The sequence below is a fragment of the Eumetopias jubatus genome, unplaced genomic scaffold, assembly GCF_037043125.1.
Source record: "Eumetopias jubatus isolate StellerSeaLion01/CBP00866 unplaced genomic scaffold, mEumJub1_p1.0 scaffold_3, whole genome shotgun sequence".
NCBI classification, from domain to species: Eukaryota; Metazoa; Chordata; class Mammalia; order Carnivora; family Otariidae; genus Eumetopias; species Eumetopias jubatus.
Genome location: NW_028274809.1, coordinates 57,732,582 through 57,757,274, shown reverse-complemented (window position 1 = coordinate 57,757,274; position 24,693 = coordinate 57,732,582). Strand labels below are relative to the sequence as shown.

General features: G+C 35.8%; 1 protein-coding gene across 1 annotated transcript in view; it reads right to left on the bottom strand.

The window, feature by feature from the left end:
- ATF2 (activating transcription factor 2) overlaps positions 1-24,693 on the bottom strand; it is an 86,368-nt gene that overhangs the window by 31,072 nt on the left and 30,603 nt on the right. The window contains 6 exon segments of the mRNA XM_028123190.2: positions 2,587-2,673; positions 4,766-4,880; positions 5,797-5,975; positions 17,101-17,229; positions 17,361-17,479; positions 20,526-20,622. Coding sequence (XP_027978991.2) covers positions 2,587-2,673; positions 4,766-4,880; positions 5,797-5,975; positions 17,101-17,229; positions 17,361-17,479; positions 20,526-20,622 — 726 coding nt within the window.

Below are 24,693 nucleotides of genomic sequence, written 5' to 3'. Positions count from 1 at the left end.
GGGGAGGGAAACAAACTTTCTGAGTAGATGTTAATGTTCTATACCATGAGAGCGGTGTGAGTTACATTAATGCACTTATATCAAAGTTAAGATTGGTTCATTTCAATGTATATATATTTTACATTAAGAAGAGTCTATTAAAAAAATAACTGAATTGGGCAGGGAACGGTCTGAGGGATAGATAAAACAAGAATGGCAGATATATTGCTAATAATTGAAGCTGGTGATCGGTACATGGGGGTTCATTATACCATAACCGTTTACCTTGTGTATGTTTGAGATTTTCCATAATGAAAAGTTAGAAAGAAGAAAAAGGAAATAGACTAATTTCTGAGTCTTTTTATTTAATTAAAACAGGACAATCCTTTTACTACCCCAATTAAAATAGGTAATCACCTAAATATGGTTATTTTACATTAGCAAAATTCTAATAAATTTAATTGTTTTCCATACCTAAATTTATTAAAGTTATAGCTTTGATTTTTTTCTAATATACAAGCATACAAAACACTTTTATTATTCTTAATTTCCTGGTGACCTAAAAGAAAAAGTTATTCAAGGAAGTATTAAATTTAATAGTTTCTACAAATATGGCCTACTCTTCTTATAGCCAAAAGTATTTCTTTAATTCAAAAGAAACAAATCACACTGGGGAGGGTATGTGCTATGGTGAGCTCTGTGAATTGTGTAAGACTGATGAATCACAGACCTGTACCCCTGAAACAAGTAATACATTATATGTTAATTTAAAAAAAAAAGAAAAAAAAGGAACAAATATTTAATTTGTTAGGAAAAAAAGTCCACTGAATATGTAAAAGTATTTTTAGATGCAGTGTACAACTAACTGAATTTTTTACTAGTACAGTATGTTTAAAGTAGGAAGTGTAAAAAACATTCCCAATGAAGCTTTTTTGCTATCAAGTCAAGAGGATTCATCTTAATAATATTTCCAAAGCTTTGAGCTAAACATGCTGTTATGCAAAAAAAATTCCCTCTTGGGTTTTCAAAAGTTCTTTCCCCACAATCAATAACCAGCTAATTTTTATATTCCTCAGCCACTGTTCATTCAGATGATGTGTTAAGTTTTATTGTTAAAGTCATCACATGCCAATTTCAGATTTGCTATAATGAAGAATAAAGGTAAAAATCTTAAAGCTTTGTAATATACAATGGTTTTTACACATACAAATTTATGGTTAGTATAGTGCCTAGCATAGAACCTGAATAACAACTGTTTAATAACTATCTATTGATTTTCTAAGGATGCAATCATCAACTGATGTTAAGAGGCCATGAAGTGTGTTAGGCTATAGAAGGGAGAATTACATGGATTAAGGACCAAAAAAAAAAAAAAAGCAGTTTTAGGTTTTTTACCAAGGAATTTAGCATGTTTATGGAGTCTGAGCTAAGAGAAACTCTAGAAATCAAAGTTCACCTTTCCATATTACAGATAAGGAAATTGAGTTTCCTCAAAGTTAGAGTGGCTTGATTAAGGGTAGTGAATAGCAGAGTTAGGATTAAAATTAAAACACATGCCTGCTGACTCCTAATCTATACCTCACCCCTTAAACAACACTAATTTCTTAGTGTCAAAACACAACTCAAATAGTTTTTCTTTGTATATTATGTGTAACACTTGCTCACTTGTATATGATTTCAGAATTCTTGTTAACACTGGTCTACTAATTTGTGTCACTGTTTATAAAACCATCTATACTGCCTTCACATGATTACATCTAGTTTCAGCTGTAATATTCCTAGCCACCACCAGGAGGAGATTTTGTTTCAAAAGCTACAGCCAAAAACCAGACAAACCAATGACAAGAACTAGAACTTTACTCCCAAATCCATCCATTTTATTTTTTTATTATTATGTTAATCACCATACATTACATCATTAGTTTTTGATGTAGCGTTCCATGATTCAATGTTTGTGTATAACACCCAGTGCACCATGAAGAACTTGCCCTCTTTAATACCCATCACCAGGCTAACCCATCCCCCCCACCCCCACCCCTCTAGAACGCTCAGTTTGTTTCTCAGAGTCCATCGTCTCTCATGGTTCATCTCCCCCTCCGATTTCCCCCTCTTCATTCTTCCCCCCCTCCTGCTATCTTCTTCTTCTTTTTTTTTTTTTAACACACAATGTATTATTTGTTTCAGAGGTACAGGTCTGTGATTCAACAGTCTTACACAATTCACAGTGCTCACCATAGCACATACCCTCCCCAATGTCTATCACCAGCCACCCCATCCCTCCCACCCCCCACCACTCCAGCAACCCTCTGTTTGTTTCCTGAGATTAAGAATTCCTCATATCAGTGAGGTCGTATGATACATGTCTTTCTCTGATTGACTTATTTCGCTCAGCATAATACCCTCCAGTTCCATCCATGTCTTATTTTAAAATACCATTAACAAGTCACTATGCTAATGGAAACTTCTCCAAATTTTCTGGTTCTTCTATAGTGTGATACATTCCAAAATTTTATAAAACGTGATAGTGTATATTTGAAGCAGGCTTTAATGGAAAAACTAATTCAAAACAGGCTCAAGAAATGTGCAGAACAATTAAATCTTGCTTACCATTTTTGCTTCTGACTGTACTGGTTGAGGGGAGGAAGGACCTGGAATTCCTGGAACACTAGGCACCATGGTGACTGGTCGAACAAGCTATGTAAAATATATTGAAAAGTAATTGCTAGAGAATATATTCAAAATGATTGTGCTATATCTGCACAATGGCTATAAAAATTTGAGAGTTCTGAACCAGAAAACTGTAAATCCCTATTGATCTTCTGTCCTGATTTATCCTTTAAAACTTGTCAATTTCTGAGACACTTGCTTCTCTAATCTTTAATTTTCACCATTTTTTTGAATGGATTCTTCTTCTATAGGACTCATAATATTCAAAGTAATTGACCAAAATTTCCCAAAGATCTGTCACACTGCCATTTTGGATGTGAAAGGAAAAAATGTCAAAACTTGTGACAATTAGGCATACAAGTAACTTCACAATGAATTTTCTAAAATACACATATATATGCAATTTCTAAAATATATAAAGGTTCCTTGATATACTAATATACTAAATGATGACAAAGAAAGAACCTAGTTACCTCTAATAATTTCTCTAAAAATAATAATCTGGAACAGATTTTTTTCATTTTTTAAAAAACCCAATATTAACATTGAGTAATTATTATATAGCTAAAGTATCTCTCCTCTTTCATTTCAGTTTTTTTCATCACATTTACATTTAACAGGATAACCATATAATCTCAAAAAAGGGCAAGAATGTTTCCCCCTTCAAAAATATCCTAGAAAAGAGGAAGTAATCACCCAATATCTGAGTCCTTATAAAGTCACTCAATGCATTTTGAACAGCAAAGTTCTGTCTGAAGATGATACATTATCTTATAATTATTCCAATCAATGTTAATTTTCAATAACAGGTTACTTGGAATAATGTGTTAATAAAAAAGTAAATATTTCACATAAATTTTAATAATTTTCCTGGGGTTCTAATCTCATCAAAGTATTGGAAGTTATTTTACGTAGACTTTTAAAAATAACTTTTAAGGGGCGCCTGGGTGGCTCAGTTGGTTAAGCAACTGCTTCGGCTCAGGTCATGATCCTGGAGTCCTGGGATCGAGTCCTAAATCAGGCTCCCTGCTCAGCAGGGAGTCTGCTTCTCCCTCTGACCCTCCCCCCTCTCATGCTCTCTCTCTCAAATAATAAAATCTTAAAAAAATTTTTTTTAAGAGCTATACAATAAATTATATTGTACAGATCAGAAATATCTATCTATAAGGTAAAAAAAGAAACTGTCTTTTTATTATATGAATGAGTATTAGGGCTTGGGTGAGATTTCTAGGAAGATACAGACTCTGAAAGTGTTATGTCAAAATTACTCAGGTGAGAATAAAAATAACATGTTCTGGAAAATTGTGCTAGATGTTTTAAAAAGTGATCCTAACGAGGAAAACCTGAACACTGAAGACACATTTGAAGAGTTTGAATAAAACTGTTTTATGAAAAATGAGAAAAGAAAGTATTATTTCTAACTTATTCAAAAGAACGTGCTTTTAAATATTCACTGAATTATTAAGTATTACAAGTAGATATTTAACTTGTCTGTGACTTCCAAAATTTATATATTTAACATGCTCCTCAAGAAACTGCTCTTTTGGAACTTATATCCTGATTTATCTTTCAAAAATGGTCAATTTCTGAGACATTTGCATTAGCAAAGTGAAGGACTATCTACTGGTTTAGAGTGTTTAGATTTTCACATGCCTGGGCAAGCAAAGGAATGCTGTAAACCGAACCAGACCATACAAGTACACAAGAGTGTTCTTATGGACTATTCCTACAGTAATCGAAATATGGAATTACTGGACATGTGCTCTAGTATAAATATCTCCCTAAATAATGGAAATTTGTGTTAATATTTGAATTCCACAATCTAGTCAAATTGAAGTGGATTAAATAAGGATTAAATTTCTTAATTTGAACAATACAAGGAAAACAAAATTTGGGGAGGATGGAAAAACATTTTCTAACAAATTATGTTTGTTTTTAATAAAGAGATGAGTAAATACTACTATAAAGATGAGTAAATACTACTAACCTAACCACTAATAAGTTTTTTGTTCGATTCAGTTTCATAAACCAATCAAGCAGCCCTAGGTGTATTTTCTGATTACAAAGATCAGTTTTGCCATGAAGAAAAGACTTAAAAGAGTCTGAATCTCAAACTTACTGGGACTGCAGCTGGAACATGCACATTAGAACTCGTAATTGATGCAGGAATAGCAACAGGCATGGTCTGTCCATTAGGAAGATGCAATAGAAGAGGAAATGGGCCTGGTACAGGACTAAGAAAAACAGAGGAAGGAAAGTTAAAGATAAGAAATCTTTATTAGTCATCTCTAAAAATACAAGAGTATTTTTACTCCTATTATCATATCATTTTAAAATACATTTCCTAGCCACATGCAAAGCAAACTGCAAAATTTTACTGTCTTTAATTGTATCTTAAATGCATAATGTATAAAGCAGTGTGGAAAAACAAGAGGGGAAAAAATAGGAAAAGTTATGGTTTTACTTGGGACAATCTCCAATGTTAAATGAGACAAATTTATGCAGCATGCGACTCTTGATCATGGGGTTATGAGTCTGAGCCCCACCCTGGGTGTAGAAATTCCTTAAAAATAAAATCTTAAAAGAAAAGCTTGAGAGAGATATGTAAGAACTGAAAGAAATGTCATCTGATGGAGTAATTTTACATATTTTGTGTGAAACAGCATGAAAATAAGAAACCACCTTAAATTGACATTCAATGTTGATTTGTTTTTAAAATTAAATTTTAGTTGAGGTGCCTGGGTGGCTCAGTTGGTTAAGCGTGTGGCTCTTAGATTTTGGTTCAATCATGATCTCAGGGTTGTGAGATCGAGCCTCAGGTCAGGCGTCATGCTGAGCGTGGAGCTCACTTAATTCTCTCTTCTCTCCCTCTGCCCCCCCCAATTAAATTTTAGATATTTATTTTCTAATCTATAATATAAAGAAAAAAAACAACACAAGTTCTTTTCAAAGCATGCAGAATATGATACACACACACACAAAGACAGACAGACAGACAGACAGACACACACACACACACACACACACACACACACACACACACACACACAACTAAGGCCACATTTGAATAATTAAATGCCTGAAGAAAAATTCTGACAAGAAAAGCCTAATTCATAAACAGTTCAACGTCTGGCCCAAATCATCACTTACACAATTGGCCTGTTAGAGGATGGTGCCTGGGTGATTACAGTACTTGACGTTGGTGAAGGTACTGCTTGCTGAATAATTACACTTGAGTCAGAACTTGTAAGCAGCACATTGGGAACTTGTAATGATGCTGGACGAACAATAGCTGATGTGGGCTGTGCAGTTTGTGCCAATGGTACCTCCTATTTAATAATGAGACAGAGAAAGGGTGGGATTTAAAAACTGAAGTCTATTATGTACCTTAGAGTGAACAGAAAAGCATCCACAGAATAATATCCTTCCACAAAGTAAATTCATGTCCAAAGTTATTTAAAAGAAAATTTTGGAAGTAGCTATAAAGTTTCAAATGCAATGTTCATATTTTAATTTAAAAACATCTGAGTGGTTTTTTGTTGTTGTTTTTTTTCCAGTACAACTCGTTTTCCTATCAATCCAGAAACAGGCTGGGCAACTTGGCTATGATTCCATGAGAACTTCTGTAAAAAGTAAAAATATAATCCATCTCATTGAATTGTACAGCTTAAAATTTAGGAGAGATTGCCTAGTCCTACTCCATCATTATACTGTAAAAAGAGGAAACAGGTCCAGAGAGACTGGGTTTATGGTTGATACAAATTCAGTAATAGAAATGGTTAAAAAAATTTTTAACACAGTGCAAATGTTTACTAATCTCAGGCAGCTACCACCCCCCACTACCAATAATTTCTCAATGTCAAAAGGCCAAGTAATACTGATTAATATCCTGAATGTAAAATAATTAGTAAAGTGAAATCTTTCCAAATTAAAGGAAAACAGAATCTGCGAATTAGCCAGCACCTTAAACATGGTGTTTTCCCCAGTTTTACAGATTAGGAAGAGATTAAGGGCTTTACCTAGAACTCCTTAACTAGTTAGAGTAAAAACTGAGTCTACTATGTTCTTTGAATTCATCTCTATGCTGCTTATTATCAAAATCTTATTAAGCTACCTAGGAAGAACGATCAACTAGTACTATTGGAACTTTACTTATTCAACAAGTTTGAGAATTTATAGCATGCCCTCAAGGGCTACTGGGAAGACAATAAATAAGTAAAACCAGAAAATTTCAGATAGTAATATGTTACAGAGTAATAGCACAACATAATAAATCATGAAAGATTAACTGAGGGAAGGTTGGAGTTGGCTACTTCAGAAAGCAAGTGAGATAAGGTGAGCTTCTTTGCAAAAATGGTGCTGAATGAACTGATACTGAAAAGATAACAAGGGGAGAAGTCTATCGAGGGAGAGGGAAGAATACCAGGAGTAATGTCTTTGAGGCAGGAAAAAACTTGTAATAATTGATGAACATATTACAGTGGCATGAGGTAAAGGCTGAATGGGTAGACAAGCTCAGATCAATGAGGCCTTATGAAAGGAGTATTAGTTATCTTTTTTTTAAGATTTATTTATTTGAGACACAGAAAGATAGAGTGTGTGCAGAGTGTGGAGCCTAATGTGGGGCTCGATCCCAGAACCGATATCATGACGGGAGCCAAAACCAAGAGACACCCAGGAGACTTCACCACCCAGGCGCACTAAGGAGTATTAGTTATCTTAAAAGTAATGGCAAACCACTGAAGGATTTTAAGCAGAAAAGTGATTATAATGTATTAAAAACAAAGCCATCTACAGAAAATTGGAGATGGAAATAGAAAGTCCAGTTAGAAGATAACTGTTAATAATCCACGTAAAAGATGATGATGGCTTGGAGTAAAGTGGTGACACTGAAGACTGAAGAAGATAAATTAAGGATATTTCAGGAGGTATGTCTGATAAGATCTGCTGTTGCTTTGGTGTGAAGAAAAAGAAGAGGGGGTGCCTGGGTGGCTCAGTCGGTTGAACATTTGACTCTGGCTTAGGTCATGATCTCGGGGTCCTGAGATCAAGCCCTGCATCCCAGGCTCCCCGCTCAGTGGGGAGTCTGCTTGTTCCTCTCCCTCTGCCCCCCCACCCTGCGCGCTCTCTCTCTCTCTCTCAAAAGAAATAAAATCTTTTAAAAAAAGAAAGAAAGAAAAAGAAGGAATTAAGGATTCTTGGCTTGAGCAACCAGATGGGATGGAGAGAAAATTTACTAAGATAGGGGAGGGTTCCTGTTGGGGAGGAGCAAGATGGGGGAGGAGCAAGATTTTGGAGGAGTAGGAGACCCAAATTTCATCTGGTCCCAGGAATTCAGCTAGATATTTATCAAACCATTCTGAACACCTACAAACTCAGGAGATTGAAGAAAAGAATAGCAGCAACTCTCTGAAGAGAAAAGCAACTAGTTTCTGGAAGGTAGGATGTGCGGAGAAGTGAATCCGAGGCGATATTTGGAAGACAGACAGTGGGGGGAGGGAGCCTCTGTCAGCCGGCTACCTGCAAGTGATAGAGCAGTGGAGCACAAATCAGAACTTTTACAAGTCTGCTCCACTGAGGGATGTTGCTCCAGTGGCTAAGCGGGGGGTGGAACCCTCTCTGGGACAGTGTGGTCTCAGGACCCTCGGGATCACAGAAAGACCAGGGGTGCCTGAGTGCGGCGGAGCTCCCAGGTATCGGAGCGGGGAAGCCGGCTGCACAGACGGAGCTGAGGAGTGGGCTTTCAGCTCAGGGTTGCCATAAACTGTGATAAGCGGCACAGTTGGGCCATTGCTCTTCCAGCAGGGACCCAACAAGTGGCAGATCCAGGGAGACTCCCCTTCCTCCCCCGGGGAGGAGCAGCGTGGGAGTGCACCGCAGGGATCTGCTGGGTTTGGAGACTCCAAATGGGGTCATGTGCCAGAGCTAGAAACACTTGGTCACAGGCCGGGTGAGCATGGACTGTGGCCAGAGACTGGGAAACGGGAGTGACTGCTTTTCTCTGAGGGCTCACTGAGGGGTGGGGCCCTGAGTTCTTGGCTCCGGGGCAGAGACTGGGAGGCCACCATTTTCACTCTCGTCCTCCAAAGCATTACTGAAAGATTTCAGGGAACAAAAGCTACCAAGAGCAAACCCCAGCAGATTACTTAGCGTGGCCCCTGGCAAGGACAGTGCAATTCCACCTCCGGCAAAGACATGTGAGAATCACTGCAACAGGCCCCTCCCCCAGAAGATCAGCAAGAACATCCAGCCAAGACCAAGTTTACAGATCAATGAGAATGGCAAAATCCCAGCGCTAGGGGAATAGAGCACATAGAATTCATGGCTCTTTTCCCATGATGCTTTAGTCTTTCAAAGTTAATTTAAAATTCTCTTTATTTTATTCTTTTTCTATTTTTTTAGCTGAATTTTCTTTTTTCCTTTTTCAACCAACATCTTACCAATTCCTTTCTTAAATCTTTTTTAATTTTTCAGTTTTACACTCATATTCTATCTCGTCATTGTATTTAACCCTTTGTATATATATTTTTCTTTCTTTAAAATTTTGGGATACAGTTTCCTCTAACAGACCAAAATATACCCTAAATCTAGTGTATGCTGATGTTTTAGTCTCCCACCTGATCACATTCTTTTTTTTCATTGTTTTTCATTCTTTTTTCAAACAACTTATCAATCCCTTTTTAAAAACCTTTTTTATTTTTCATCTTTACAGTCATATTCCATTCCTTCATTGTATTTACCCTTATTTTTGTATATATATAAGTTTTTCCTTCTTTAAAATTTTGGGAGGCAGTTTCTTTGAACAGACAAAAATATGCCCAAAATCTAGTGTGTGGCTCTGATCTATTCACCAGCCTGATCATATTCTTTTTTTTTTTCCTTTTTCTTTCCTTTTCTTTCCCTCCCGGTTTCAGGTCTCTTCTGATTTGTTTAGTGTATATTTTTCTGGGGTTGTTGTTACCCTGTTAACATTTTGTTCTCTCATTCATCTATTCTCCTCTAGACAAAATGACAAGACAAAAAACTCACCTCAAAAAAAATAACAAGAGGCAGTACCAACTGCCAGGGACCTAATCAACAGAGACATTAGTAAGATGTCAGAACCAGAGTTCAGAATGACGATTATAAAGATACTAGCTGGGCTTGAAAAAAGCATAGAATATACCAGAGAATCCCTTTCGGGAGAAATAAAAGAACTAAAATCTAACCAAGTTGAAATGAAAAGGGGCTCTTAATGAGGTGCAATAAAAAATGGAGGCCCTAACTGCTAGGATAAATGAGGCAGAAGAGAGATTTAGTGATACAGAAGACCAAATGATGGAGAATAAAGAAGCTGACAAAAAGCAACTACTGGATCACAAGGGCAGAATTCAAGGGATAAGTGATACCATAAGACGAAACAACATCAGAATAATTGGGATCCCAGAAGAAGAAGAAAGAGAGAGAGGGACAGAAGGTATATTGGAGTAAATTGTAGCAGAGAATTTCCCTAATTTGGGGAAGGAAACAGTCATCAAAATCCAGGAGGCACAGAGAGCCCCCCTCAAAATCAATAAAAATAGGTCAATACCCCAACATCTAACAGTAAAACTCACAAGTCTCAGAGACAAAGAGAAAATCCTGAAAGCAGCTCAGGACAAGAGGTCTGTAACCTACAATGGTAGAAACATTAGACTGGCAGCAGACCTATCCACAGAGATCTGGCAGGCCACAAAGGACTGGCATGATATATTCAGAGCACTAAATGAGAAAAATATGCAGCCAAGAATACTATACTCCAGCTAGGCTGTCAATGAAAATAGAAGGAGAGATAAAAAGCTTCCAGGACAAACAAAAACTAAAAGAATTTGCGAACACCAAAGCAGCCCTACAAGAAATGTTGAAAGGGGTCCTCTAAGCAAAGAAACAGCCTAAAAGTAACATAGACCAGAAAGGAACAGAGACAATATATAGTAACAGTCACCTTACAGGCAATACAATGACACTAAATTCATATCTTTATCAATAGTTACCCTGAATGTAAATGGGCTAAATGCCTCAATCAAAAGACACAGGGTATCAGATTGGATAAAAAAAACAAGACCCATCGATACGCTGTCTGCAAGAGACTCATTTTAGACCCAAAGACACTTCCAGATTGAAAGTGAGGGGCTGGAAAACCATTTACCATGCTAATGGTCATCAAAGGAAAGCTGGGGTGGCAATCCTAATATCAGACAAATTAGATTTTAAACCAAAGACTATAATAAGAGATGAGGAAGGATACTACATCATACTTAAAGGGTCTATCCAATAAGAAGATCTAACAATTTTAAATATCTATGCCCCTAACATGGGAGGAGCCAAGTATATAAGCTAATTAATAACAAAATCAAAGAAACACATCAACAATAATACAATGATAGTAGGGGACTTTAACATGCCCCTCACTGAAACAGATCATCTGAGCAAAAGATCAACAAGGAATTAATGACCTTAAATGACACATTGGACCAGATGTACTTCATAGATATATTCAGAACATTCCATCCCAAAGCAACAGAATACACACTCTTCTCTAGTGCCCATGGAACACTCTCCAGGATAAGATCACATCCTGGGTCACGAATCAGGTCTCAACCGGTATCAAAAGAATGGGATCATTCCCTGCATATTTTCAGACCATAATGCTTTGAAACTAGAACTCAATCACAAGAGGAAAGTCGGAAAGAACTGGAATACATGGAGGCTAAAGAGCATCCTACTAAAGAATGAATGGGTCAACCAGGAAATTAAAGAAGAATTAAAAAAATTCATGGAAACAAATGAAAATGAAAACACAACTGTTCAAAATCTTTGGGATACAGCAAAGGAGGTCCCAAGAGGAAAGTATATAGCAATACAAGCCTTTCTCAAGAAATAAGAAAGGTCTCAAATACACAATCTAATCCTACACCTAAAGGAGCTGGAGAAAGAACAGCAAATAAAGCCTAAACCCAGCAGGAGAAGAGAATTAATAAAGATCAGAGCAGAAATTAATGAAATAGAAACCAAAAGAACAATAGACCAGATGAACGAAACTAGGAGCTGGTCCTTTGAAAGAATAAGATTGATAAACCCCTGGGCAGACTTATCAAAAAGAAAAATGACCCAAATAAATAAAATCATGAATGAAAGAGGAGAGATCTCAACCAACACCAAACAAATACAAACAATAATAAGAACATATTATGAGCAACCACATGCCAACAAATTAGATAATCTGGAAGAAAAGGATGCATTCCTAGAGACGTATAAACTACCAAAACTGAACCAGGGAGAAACAGAAAACCTGAACAGACGGATAACCACTAAGGAAATGGAAGCAGTAATCAAAAATTTCCCAACAAACAAGAGCCCAGGGCCAGATGGCTTCCCAGGGGAACTCTACCAAACATTTAAAGAAGAATTAATACCTATTCTTCTGAAACTGTCCCAGAAAATAGAAATGGAAGGAAAACTTCCAAACTCATTTTATGAGGCCAGCATTACCTTGATCCCAAAACCAGACAAAGACCCCATCAAAAAGGAGAACCACAGACCAATATCCCTGATGAACATGGATGCAAAAATTCCCACCAAAACACTAGCCAATAGGATACAACAGTACATTAAAAGCATTACTCACCAGGACCAAGTAGGATTTATTCCTGGGCTGTGAGGCTGGTTCAATATCCGCAAATCAATGTGATACAATAAATTAGTAACAGAAAGAACAAGAACCATATGATCTTCTCAATAGATGCAGAAAAAGCATCTATTTGACAAAGTACAGCATCCTTTCTTGATTAAAACTCTTCACAGTGTAAGCATAGAGGGTACATACCTCAATATCATAAAAGCCATCTATGAAAAACCCGCAGCAAATATCATTCTCAATGGGGAAAAACTGAAAGCTTTCCCCCTAAGGTCAGGAACACGGCAGGGATGTCCACTATCACAACTGCTGTTCAGCATAGTACTAGAAGTCTTAGCCTCAGCAATCAGACAACAAGAAGAAATAAAAGGCATCTGAATCGGAAATGAAGAAGTCAAACTCTCACTCTTTGCAGATGATATGATACTTTATGTGGAAAACCCAAAAGACTCCACCCCAAAACTCCTAGAACTCATACAGGAATTCAGTAAAGTGGCAGGATATAAAATCAATGCACAGAAATCAGTGACATTTCTATACACCAACAAGACAAAAGAAAGAGAAATTAAGGAGTCGATCCCATTTACAATTGCACCCAAACCATAAGATACCTAGGAATGAATCTAACCAAAGAGGCAAAGGATCTGTACTCAGAAAACTATAGAATACTCATGAAAGAAACTGAGGAAGACACAAAGAAATGGAAAAACGTTCCACGCTCATCGATTGGAAGAACAAATATTGTGAAAATGTCAATGCTACCTAGAGCAATCTACACATTTAATGCAATTCCTATCAAAATACCATCAACTTTTTTCAAAGAAATGGAACAAATAATCCTAAAATTTGTATGGAATCAGAAAAGACCCTGAATAAGCCAGAGGAATGTTGAAAAAGAAAAGCAAGGCTGGTGGCATCACAATTCCGGACTTCAAGCTCTATTACAAAGCTGTATTCATCAAGACAGTATGGTACTGGCACAAAAGCAGACACAAAGATGAATGGAACAGAATAGAGAGCCCAGAAGTGGACCCTCAACTCTAGGGTCAACTAATCTTCAACAAAGCAGGAAAGAACGTCCAATGGATAAAAGACAGTCCCTTCAACAAATGGTGTTGGGAAAATTGGACAGCCACATGCAGAAGAATGAAAACTGGATCATTTCCTTAACACCACACACAAAAAGAGACTCAAAATGGATGAAAAACCTCAATGTGAGACAGGAATCCATCAAAATTCTTGAGGAGAACACAGGCAGCAACCTCTCTGATCTCAGCTGCAGCAACTTCTCCCTACACACATTGCCAAAGGCAAGGGAAGCAAGGGCAAAAATGAACCACTGGGACGTCATCAAGATAAAAAGCTTTTGCACAGCAAAGGAAACAAAACCAAAAGACAACCGACAGAATGGGAGAAGATATTTGCAAATGACATATCAGATAAAAGGCTAATATCCAAACTCTATAAAGAACTTATTAAACTCAACAATCAAAGAACAAATAATCCAATCAAGAAATGGGCAGAAGACATGAACAGACATTTCTGCAAAGAGGACATCCAAAGAGCCAACGGACACATGAAAAAGTGCTCCAAATCACTCGGCATCAGGGAAATACAAATCAAAACCTCCATGAGATACCACCTCACACCAGTCAGAATGGCTAAAATTAACAAGTCAGGAAATGAAAGATGTTGGCGAGGATGCAGAGAAAGGGGAACCCTCTTACTCTGTTGGTGGGAATGCAAGCTGGAGCAGCCACTCTGGGCAACAGTATGGAGGTTCCTCAAAAAGTTGAAAATAGAGCTACCCTATGGACCCAGCAATTGTACTACTGGGTATTTACCCCAAAGATACAAATGTAGGGATCCGAAGGGGCACGTGCACCCCAATGTTTATAGCAGCAATGTCCACAACAGCCAAACTATGGAAAGAGCCTAGATGTCCATCAACAGATGAATGAACAAAGAAGATGTGGTATAGATATACACAAAGGAATATTATGCAGCCATCAAAAAGAAAACCGAAATCTTGCCATTTGCAACAACTTGGATGGAATTAGAGGGTATTATGCTAAGCGAAGTAAGTCAATCAGAGAAAGACAAGTATCACATGATCTCACTGGTATGTGGAATTTAAGAAACAAAACAGGATCATAGTGGAAGGGAGGGATAAATGAAACAAGATGAAATCAGAGGAGACAAACCATAAGAGACAATCATGGGAAACTGAGGGTTGTTGGAGGGGTGGTGGGTGGGAGAATGGGGTAACTGGGTGATGCATTAAGGAGGGCACTTGATATAATGAGCACATAGGGGTATATGATATATGAGCCTCATAGGGGAAAGGAGGGAAAAATGAAACAAGATGAAACCAGGTAGGGAGACAAACCATTAAGAGACTCTTAATCTCAGGAAACAAACTCAGGGTTGCTGGAGTGGTGGGGGGTGGGAGGGATGGGGTGGCTGGGTGATGGACATCGGGGAGGTTATGTACTATGGTGGGCACTGTGAATTGTGCAAGAATGATGAATCACAGACCTGTACCCCTGAAACAAATAATACATTATATGTTAATTTAAAAAAATTAAAAAAAAAAAAGAAAATTTACTAAGATAGGGAAAGAATCAAGAGCTCTGACTTAGATATATTAAGTTTAAGATGCTTATTAGATATAGAAAGGGAAATGTCACAATGGGAGTTGGAGATGAATATGGAAATTCAGGAGATATCTTGGTTGATGTAAGTTTGAAAATCATCAGCATTTAGTTGGTTTTTAAAGTTTTGAGTAGAGATGAGATCACGTATGAAGAAAAGTGAGAAAGAGAAGTGAAGGAGGCGCAGAACAGACTTTTGTAACTTGGTGTGACTATGCCCTGCCCAGGGGGAGGCTAAAGACAGGAAGGCAGGAAGAAGGATTACCCTTGAAAGATGCTAAAGCAGCACTGAAGAGGGAAAAACTGTTGAGTGTGATGGGACTAGAAAGCTCTTTAGAAAAAAAGATATTTATATCATAGAGTTAACAGCATTTTCTATAACTGTGATAATGTGGAAATAATCTTTATGTCCAAAAAGAACAGGATAATTAGATACATTAAGATAATGATAAAGTACAACCATTAAAAATTAGTATTTTGGAAATTTTCTAATGACATGGGAAAATGTTCATTAATGCTCAATGTCTAAAGCACAATATAAAAGTAAATTAGGATTGGGGCACCTGCCTGGTTTAGTTGGTAGAGTATGTGACTCTTGATTTTGGGGTTGTGAGTTCAAGCCCCATGTTGGCTGTACAGCTTTTTTTAAAATACTTGTTTTAAATTAAAAAGTAGGGGTGCCTGGGTGGCTCAGTCAGTTAAGGGTATGCCTTCGGCTCAGGTCATGATCCCAGGGTCCTGGAATCGAGCCCCACATCAGGCTCCCTGCTCAGGGGAGTGTCGGCTTCTCCCTCTCCCTCTGCCCCTCCCCCTCCCCTTGTGCCCTGTCTCTCCCTTTCTCTCTCAAAAATAAAATAAAACAAATAATAAAATATTTAAAAAAAATAAAAAGTAAACTAGGCTCTTTCTTTGAATTTTTCTTTGTATCCATCTACCCTTCTAATTATTCCCTTATATATGGATATTTGTATAAATGCATGCATAGATCTATGAAAAATGTTTCATAATATTAGTAATTCTTATCACTCAATTATGGGCTAATAGGTGATTTGGGTTGTCTTCCTCATATTTTTTATAATGAGACTCACTTTTATAATCAGGAAATGAGGAAAAAAACCCTCAAAACATCTAAGGTCAAAGCATTTATTCCTAAGTATGAAGTTACTTTTTCTGCCCTACTTTTAGATTCTTTGCCATGACAGAAGTCCATTAATTCATTTATAGTTTTAGAATAACATAATCTAGAAAAAGACATTGTCAGTGCCTCTTCATTGTGCCATATAATTTGTTCATTGTAAGTGCTTATGAATAAAAAGTGATCAAGAAATACCCATGGGGCACCTGGGTGCTTAAGCGTCCAACTCTTAGATTTCAGCACAGGTCATGATCTCAGGGTTTTGAGACTGAGCCCTGTGTCGGGTTCTGTGCTGGGCGTGCAGCCTGCTTAAGATCCTCTGTCTCCTTCTCCCTCTGCCCCTCCCCACTCTTCTCCCTCTCTCTCTCTCCCCATCTCTTAAAAACAAAACAAAACAAAACAAAAACCCCAATAATGGTTACTCAACACACACTATATAGCCCAGGGGGTTCCCAAGTTACCAAGGTATTCAAGATCCAGGAATGAGGCCCTAAACCACCTACAAAAGGCTTGTACTAAGACAGTATCATCATCATCTTAGTTGGTAGTACCAAAGACCAACTGTCGAGAATGAATAACTATTCACGTAGCCCTTAAAAAGCCTAAATAACCTTAGTTCAAGCAATTTTTAGTTGTAAAGAAAAAGCTGTCACTATATAAAAGCGGCAAAGGATAAAATAATAGCAAAACCCAGAAAAGTTAAATTCACTTTATAAATTTATGCAGCCTTAAAAAAAATAAGTTTTATCTAAAATGATTGCTGTTCTCCCCTATAATTTTTCTGAGTGTAATAAAAAGGCAATTATCTATCAAGGTAACAGCTTCTTTCCCTGAAATTTCTAGGAGAATTCACAGGCTTTCACATATAAGACTATTACAACCTGATACTCAATTGTGTACAACTTATTACAGTAACATTTTAGGTAAATCAAATATTAAACTTTACTTGGGGTGCTGTTTTTTTTTTTTACACTAAGTTTGTGTTTCTCCCCAAAACATAAATTTCTAACCTTTTCATCACTGGTGGTAGACTCTGGGTGAGGTAAAGGACTATCCTGGTGAGTTGTTTCTACAACAGAGGGCTCCTCAATTTTGCTTCTTATGATGGGTGTTGCAAGAGGGGATAAATCTAGAGGCATCTAAAATACAAACGTTAAAGAAAATGTCAGAAGTTCAAAAAATGCCAGTGTATCTAAAATAAGAAAGCAAGAAGTGTAAGCTGTGACTCGTTTTGTCAGAAATACTCTTAATTTCATGGTTAACAACATACTTTTTTAATGTCGTCTTCTGAGGCTTTCTTGAATTCATTCTCAAATGGACTTGCCAACTCATTAAACAAACCCACTTCTTCACAGTTTTTCAAGAATCTTGTTGGTGTTGGGGTCTGATCTGAAATAAATGTCAAGAAGCAATCCCACAGATTTAAATAGCATACAGGACCGTGAAATATAGCTAGTCAGTTAACAAATGAGCAGGACTGGTTCAGTCAGCTGTTAATTCTCTTTGGAAAGACCTCTTCCTTTAAAGCAAACAAAATTTGGTTAAGTCTTTGCTGCAGTTCAAGATATTTCCTCCAACTTTATGAACCACAAAAGTATGAAAAAAAAGTCCTTCTTGTTCCTTAGTCCAGACCTTCTCTCTTAGTAGAATGACATAAGCATCTTCTACTCAAAGATCAACTACTACCATTATTTAAAGCAAAAAGAGTTTTTAAAAATTTACATTATTAAAAATTACGACTGTTTCGAATACATGCAGTTTGGGGAAAGCTAGGACAAGAGCATGTAGTCACTCACTCGAGCGTGGGCTCTCCACGCGTGTTCATAACCCACTACAAAAGCAAGCTTACGATAACACAGAATTTTTAGGAGGTAGACCAAAATACTACAAGGAAGAAAAGAGAAGGTTAAAATAAGAGCCCTAAAACAAAGCAAACCAAAACAGAATCCTCCTTTATCACTATCCACAGAAGCCAATTTTCTGTTTTAATGCATTTTTCAAGCTTGGAACAAGGGGCTAGATAAGAGTTACCTATTTATGGAATGTTCTACCTTAATTTCTAGGCAGTAGAGGAACGGTCAACTCTACTTTCCCACAACGTGAAATATTTTAACTATCCTGGATTAGGTACTCATGCTATGTACATTAACGCATGCACTGGTTATGGAATTAATACTAGTTAGGTCCATGTTGAGTGAAAAATAGTATACTTAGGGATTTTGCCTATTTGTCTTATTAACTGCCAGGCTATTGATTCATACTGACCAGAGCTGCTGGCACACTGAAATTCTAGTCACATTTTATGTATTTTAGGGCATCAAGTTATAGGTTTTATCAGGAATCTAGTCTAAGCTAAATAAAAGTATAAGGATGACTCCTGGTTTAAGATTTTATAAAATTACAACTCATGTATTTGTTAAATATTGTGTCCCCAGAATTGGCATTACTTTTCATCTTTGCCCCACATGTATCTAGAGTACTAATACGCTTACTACATATAAATATATTTAACACTAAAATGACCTATATGTCATACACATTAGCTACAATGTAAGCCTATCTCAAACATGACTAGTATTATCTAAATTACTAAAGGGACTCTCTTGTGTCATCATTTTACCTATTAGTCTACAACATACATACTCACTAACCCTCAAAAGACTTCTGAAATTTACTACAGCAAGAGCTCAGAGTACACATATCAGCTTAAGTCCATTATAGGTGAATTAGTAAAGTGAATATAAATTTGTCTCCTCTGTTCATAATCAAAGGGTTTGTCTATCTCAGCCCAACAAAAGGCTCCTAATGTGTGGTGAAGGGAGAGGAGAAAAGTCTTAGAAATAAAATGCATATGCATAAAACACTGTTATCAGTGATTACCAAAATGATCAGGTGTGAGGAAAGAAAAGTCAATACAGGCACAACTGTTTAAACATGCAGTGGCTTATGGCTATTGATCATCAAATATATACCACACACATCATGCATCATACTTATACAGGAATGCTAAACTACTAATTTCCACATGTTAGTAAAAAAATGGTTAAGTGCTGTGTTTGAATGTGTTCTGTTTTTCTACTATAATAAAGGTAAACCAACAGGAAATTTCTAGAAACCAATCTCAAAACATTTTTGAGTTGAAAAGTTACAGATCTTGGTCTAGGGCAATAAATCTCAGACAAGCAAAGACCTTATTTATATCCCTAGGAGAGTGAACTGTCCAGGTTGTTGTTATTTTGACTACTTTTTTGGGGTCCAGCTCTTAATATCTGATGTACAATATTCTAAAGAAGTGCATACCTCACTCTTCTCTGCTTCCTCTTACTTATGGAACTAAAGAAATGCTCAACATGCTCTTTCATTTTTCCTAAGTAGTTTTTGACAACTTACCAACTTTTTGTTAACTCAAATTTTTTCATTACAAAAATTATGATACTGAAAGTACAGGAAAAACCATCTGCCTCATTATCCCTATAAAGCCTCGCATATGATTATTTAATCTGTATGTTGGGTAATAATTTTAAAATACTAATAATATTCAGATTTCAGGATTCATTCCAGACTGACAAAGAGTATAACCAAAACTTCAAAAGAGAAAATAATAATTTAGGGTTGATTTTGAATACTTATGTGACTCTGTGGTTATGACACAAAAGGGTCTGAAATTTATATAAATATATTGTTTTATATAAAACTTTCTTTTCTTAGAACAATACTTATAAAATATACCAAATGCAGTAAAACTATGCATATCATGTGTGTGTCCAAATGCATAGATGTGTGTACATATATATTTAAATACCACAAAAGGGGCAGCTAATACAGCATGAAAGGACAATAAAACAATGCATGAAATTTTCTCTTTTCACATACTGTGAAAGATAATCATCTGCTTATGTGATACTGTATGTTCACAGGATCAAAACACACAAAAAAAGCATTGACTGAATTTAGGCCCTTTTACTGAGAGTATTTTTACTAACACAGATGTTTTAGTCCCAAAAGAAATACCAACAAAATTCTAGTGAACAAGTCTGCTAATTGATCTTTCTCCAACAGGAGGAGCGTGATCATTTCCTCTCTTCCCAAAGCACTGCAAACCAGGTGTAAAAAGCTAAAAGAAACATTGACTAAACATCACATTAGTTCAATTATCAATCAAATGTAAACTTTGGAGATGCTATAAATGCTCCCGGGGTTCTAATTAACTCCCACAAAACATTGATATCTACATTTGAAAACCACACAGAAAAGTGAAATGAATGGTCAGAAGTAAACATGGAAATGTAATGGGTAAAATACATGTTGCCAACATTTACTTTAAATGAAGTAATTGGAGTATCACCAGACTATATTATTTACAGAGAATACACAAAAATTGTGCACATTCCAGGTGAAATATGTATATAAGCTATTAATAAAAGCATATACTAACCAGCCACAATGACACTGTCATTACGTGCTGGACCAAATTTCAGTGTCATCTCATGTTTATGTTTATGGACAGCCAAATGATCCTCGTTGGTAAAACGCTGTGGCAAAAAGTTTTAAAATATAGTTAAGATTTTCAATTTGATCAAGTAAGTAAAATGATAAGGAAATTCATTTCCACAACATGTAAAACCACCATTAACAATGAAACAGTTTGTTAACTATAAAAGAATCTATTGTTAGTATAAACATACAAGACTTCAAATAATTATAGAAAACCCATTACCCAAGAATAAGCAATACTGATGTATTAATAAGTCACATAAATCATTTGAGAGCATTTAAAAATTAAACCTGAAGCAAAGAAACTTCATATAAATTTCATTTGGACACTAAAAATAGACCACTACTGATTTCTTTTGCCATATCAAAGAACTATGTATTCCATGGTTCAGTGACACTTGAAGAAAGTACTGTATTTACACAGATTTCAGGTTACTTACCACTTTTAAAATGAGAATTCTCTCACAAAAATATTACCCCTGGACAAATTAAGTAGTAAATTAGGTTCTTTATGTTACCACATTAAAAAAAATGCTTTTTTTTATAATCCAGCAAAGAAATAGCAACCAATACAACAAAGCAGTTCATTTTAAAATAATGTCTGACATCAACCTTTATGAAGATGCTCCTTATCAAGCAGCAATTATAACTGAAAATAAGGAGCACTTACATTTTATTTCAGAGCAATAATTATAAAATGCCAAATTAAGATATAAACTCTCTACCCTACATCCTTATAAATAGGGATGTTAAAATTATATATATTTGAACGTGGTTCCCCTAAACTATCCAAATGGGATTCCTGGGGTGCCTGGGTGGCTCATTTGGTTAAGCATCCGACTCTTGATTTCAACTCAGGTCACGATCTCAAGGTCGTGAGATTGAGCCTTGTGTCAGTGGGGCGGGGGCGGCTCACGTTCAGCGGGGAGTCTGCTTGAGAGTCTCTCTTTCTCTCCCCCACCCCTCTCCCAGCTCATGCGTGCACTTTAAAATAAATAATCTTAAAAAAAACACCAAACAGATTCCTTCTTTTATGGAAATATTACCCCTGGACAAATTAAGTAAATCAGGTTCTTTATATTACCATATTTTTAAAAATGCTTCTTATAATCCAGCAAAGAAAGAACAACCACTATGATAACAAAGCAGTTCATTTAAAAATAATCCAGCTCTTTCCCAACCAAGTACTAGCTTTCTATTGCTTTATCATTACAAGAATCCTTCCCAAATTTGGAGGAAGAAGTAGTTGTCTTTTCATAGACGGCCGAATAACAGCTCTTAGAGAATGAACATAGGTGTAGTTTATAGAATAATGTAGGCATTATTTCATTATTTTCCATTAGAGTTTTAAATATACGTGTATTACATTCCACACTAAAAGTATCTTAAAGCAGGATTCACTTTACTCTAAAGAACCTAACAATGTAGTTTCTCCATGAAGGTAATAATTAAACACTTGTGAATAAACGCATTTTGGTAGAGGTCATATTAACAGATAAGAACCTGGAAAGTTATCTCCTAGGAATTTATTCTACAACTATTCTCTGCTTGGATTGGTTTGACCACAAATATCCAAATCAAAGAGGAACCAGATATAGAATTGTACAAAACGTGAAAATGGTACCTAGATTGATCCTCAGTGAAAAGGAACAGCTAAAAGGGCCCTAAAAAAAATTCAGGATCATATGAATATTAAAAGGGTGAATGCAAGAAATATGAATTTACAAAGTTTCATATATGATCTATAGATCAAATTTACCAAAATGCTATTTATTAAGAGATTTTTGATATGATATTATTGATATACTTGGATAAAACACACTGAAACTGGCACTTGATAATAAATGAGTTTAACCTTAGCTATCACTTGAAATAATTTATTTACCTCTAACAAGAAACAAACAAAACAAAACCAATGTCAAAGGCCATCTTGTCAAAAGGCAGTCACCAGGAAAAGATATACATATACACATACATATACAGATATATATATATATGAATGAATGAAATAAACTTTTTCAACAAATACTTATAAAATAGCTACTACTATATGCTAAGATAAAATTTTTGCAGAATCTATTTGAATTGCTTTCTGAGCCAAATTAAAAAGTTTATTTTAAAAAATAAGTTTTGTAGAAAAATGATAGTAGTAGTAATAACAATATGTTAAACATATTAAATTCATAATTTCTTTCTTCCAGGCAATTTACAGCACAACTCCAATGCAAAATACAGTATTTTGTTAAACAACAAGACTTTGAGCATACAGCTGAGTCAACAATGGGAAAGGCAGTCAAGAAAGGTAGGATGGATAACCATCTCTCTTATAAAGTTAAAAAGGAAGGGTAACCTGACAGATGGAAGGGAGGTAAACCAATTGCTTTTATAATGAATTGAAGCTCTGATATCTGAGAGATCTGTGTTTCTAAGGCTTGAACACTCACCAGAACTAACTTCCTAAGAAGTCAGTCATTCTACATTTAATACATGCATTCCCATCCATGATATAGATTTTTTTTCCTATTTAACAGATTAAATAGGTACAACTAAGTTATAAAGCCATAAAGCCAATAGCTCATTTTACTGCTTCTTTTACTGGTTTGAAGGAATCTATTCAACATCAGGAAGTTACAGACACACACATTTACACACCTCCAGTGAAACTTTAGACTAAATAAAATGAATCTTTATGTCCTCTGTAAAACAGCTTATGATGTATAAACATTCTATGCAAGAAATAATTTTCAATGAAAGCATCACCAAAAGCAAAGATATTAACACATAAAATAGAAGAGTTCCAATGTTAAATCAATCTTTCACTAAATTATCACACTTTGTCTCTTTCACCAAATTCAATGGAACATTACTTTAAAACAAATGTGATTAACAGAACTCTTTCTGTGAAATACCTAGTAGTGACTGAGGCACATAAAAACATTTTTAATAGCAAGAAAAAAGTTAAAATTCTTTGCATTGATTTCTACAGGTCTCTCTTCAAAATAACATTATCAACAAAATGTATTTTAAAAAATTTAAAATTTGAAAATTTAAATTTAAGTGCATTAAAGCTAAAATTCAAATTGGGAATAATATCAATACTTATGACAAAAAAATAACTTGTACCAACACCACCAAATTGGTGCTTCTAAAATCAATTCTTATTTGAACTTTCGATTTCCTAGGAAATATTATTCACAAAAAATTCTGGGAAGTGTAGTTTTTTTAGCCTTCTTGAATTTATAGAAAAATGAATATCTAATATATCTCCAAAATATATGTCAAATGAGTCTATTTCTCTATATTGTCCACTATTAGCACCTAGACAAAGCCACCATTATCTCTCACCTGACAGCTGTCAGTCTCTACTCCCTGTTTCCACTCTTAGCTCAGTAATAGCTTTCATGGCTCTGTGAATAAAGCCCAAACACTTTATCACAGTCTACAAAGCCCTACAGGGTATGGACTATTTTATTCTACCTGACAGAATCTCTTACTCTTATCCTTGTTGGTCACTTATATGCTCCAGCCACAAGAGTCATCTTTCTGATTTTAAATACACCCAAACCCATTCCCTCCTTAGAAACTTCATATTTGTTGTTCCTTCAGTTTGAAAAACTTCCTCCAGAGCTCTGCTCCTTCATTTTCATGTCTTAATTCAAATGGCACCTTATCAGAGAGGCATTCCCTGACAAACCTATCTAAGTAGCACCAACCCTGTAACTTCCTATCTTTACCCTGGTTCAACAACTTTAGATATCTATCATGAAAATTAAGATCATAATGAGATACCACTACATCCTCACCATAATGACTAAAATTAAAAGACTATCCAGAACAATCTCAAAAAGGAGAACTAAACTGGTGAACTTACCTTACCTGACTGGAAGCATTACTGTAAAGCTAGAGTAATCAAGACATTGTGGTACTAGCATAAAAGTTGACAGACTGATGAAAGGAACAGAGTAGAAAGCTCAGAAATAGACCTACACATCTACCATAATTTGATTTTCAATAAAGGAGCTGAAGCAAATTAATGGAGAAAGAAAAATCTTTTCAACAAACGATGTTCAAATATCTGAAAAACCACATGGAAAAATGAATTCAAGATG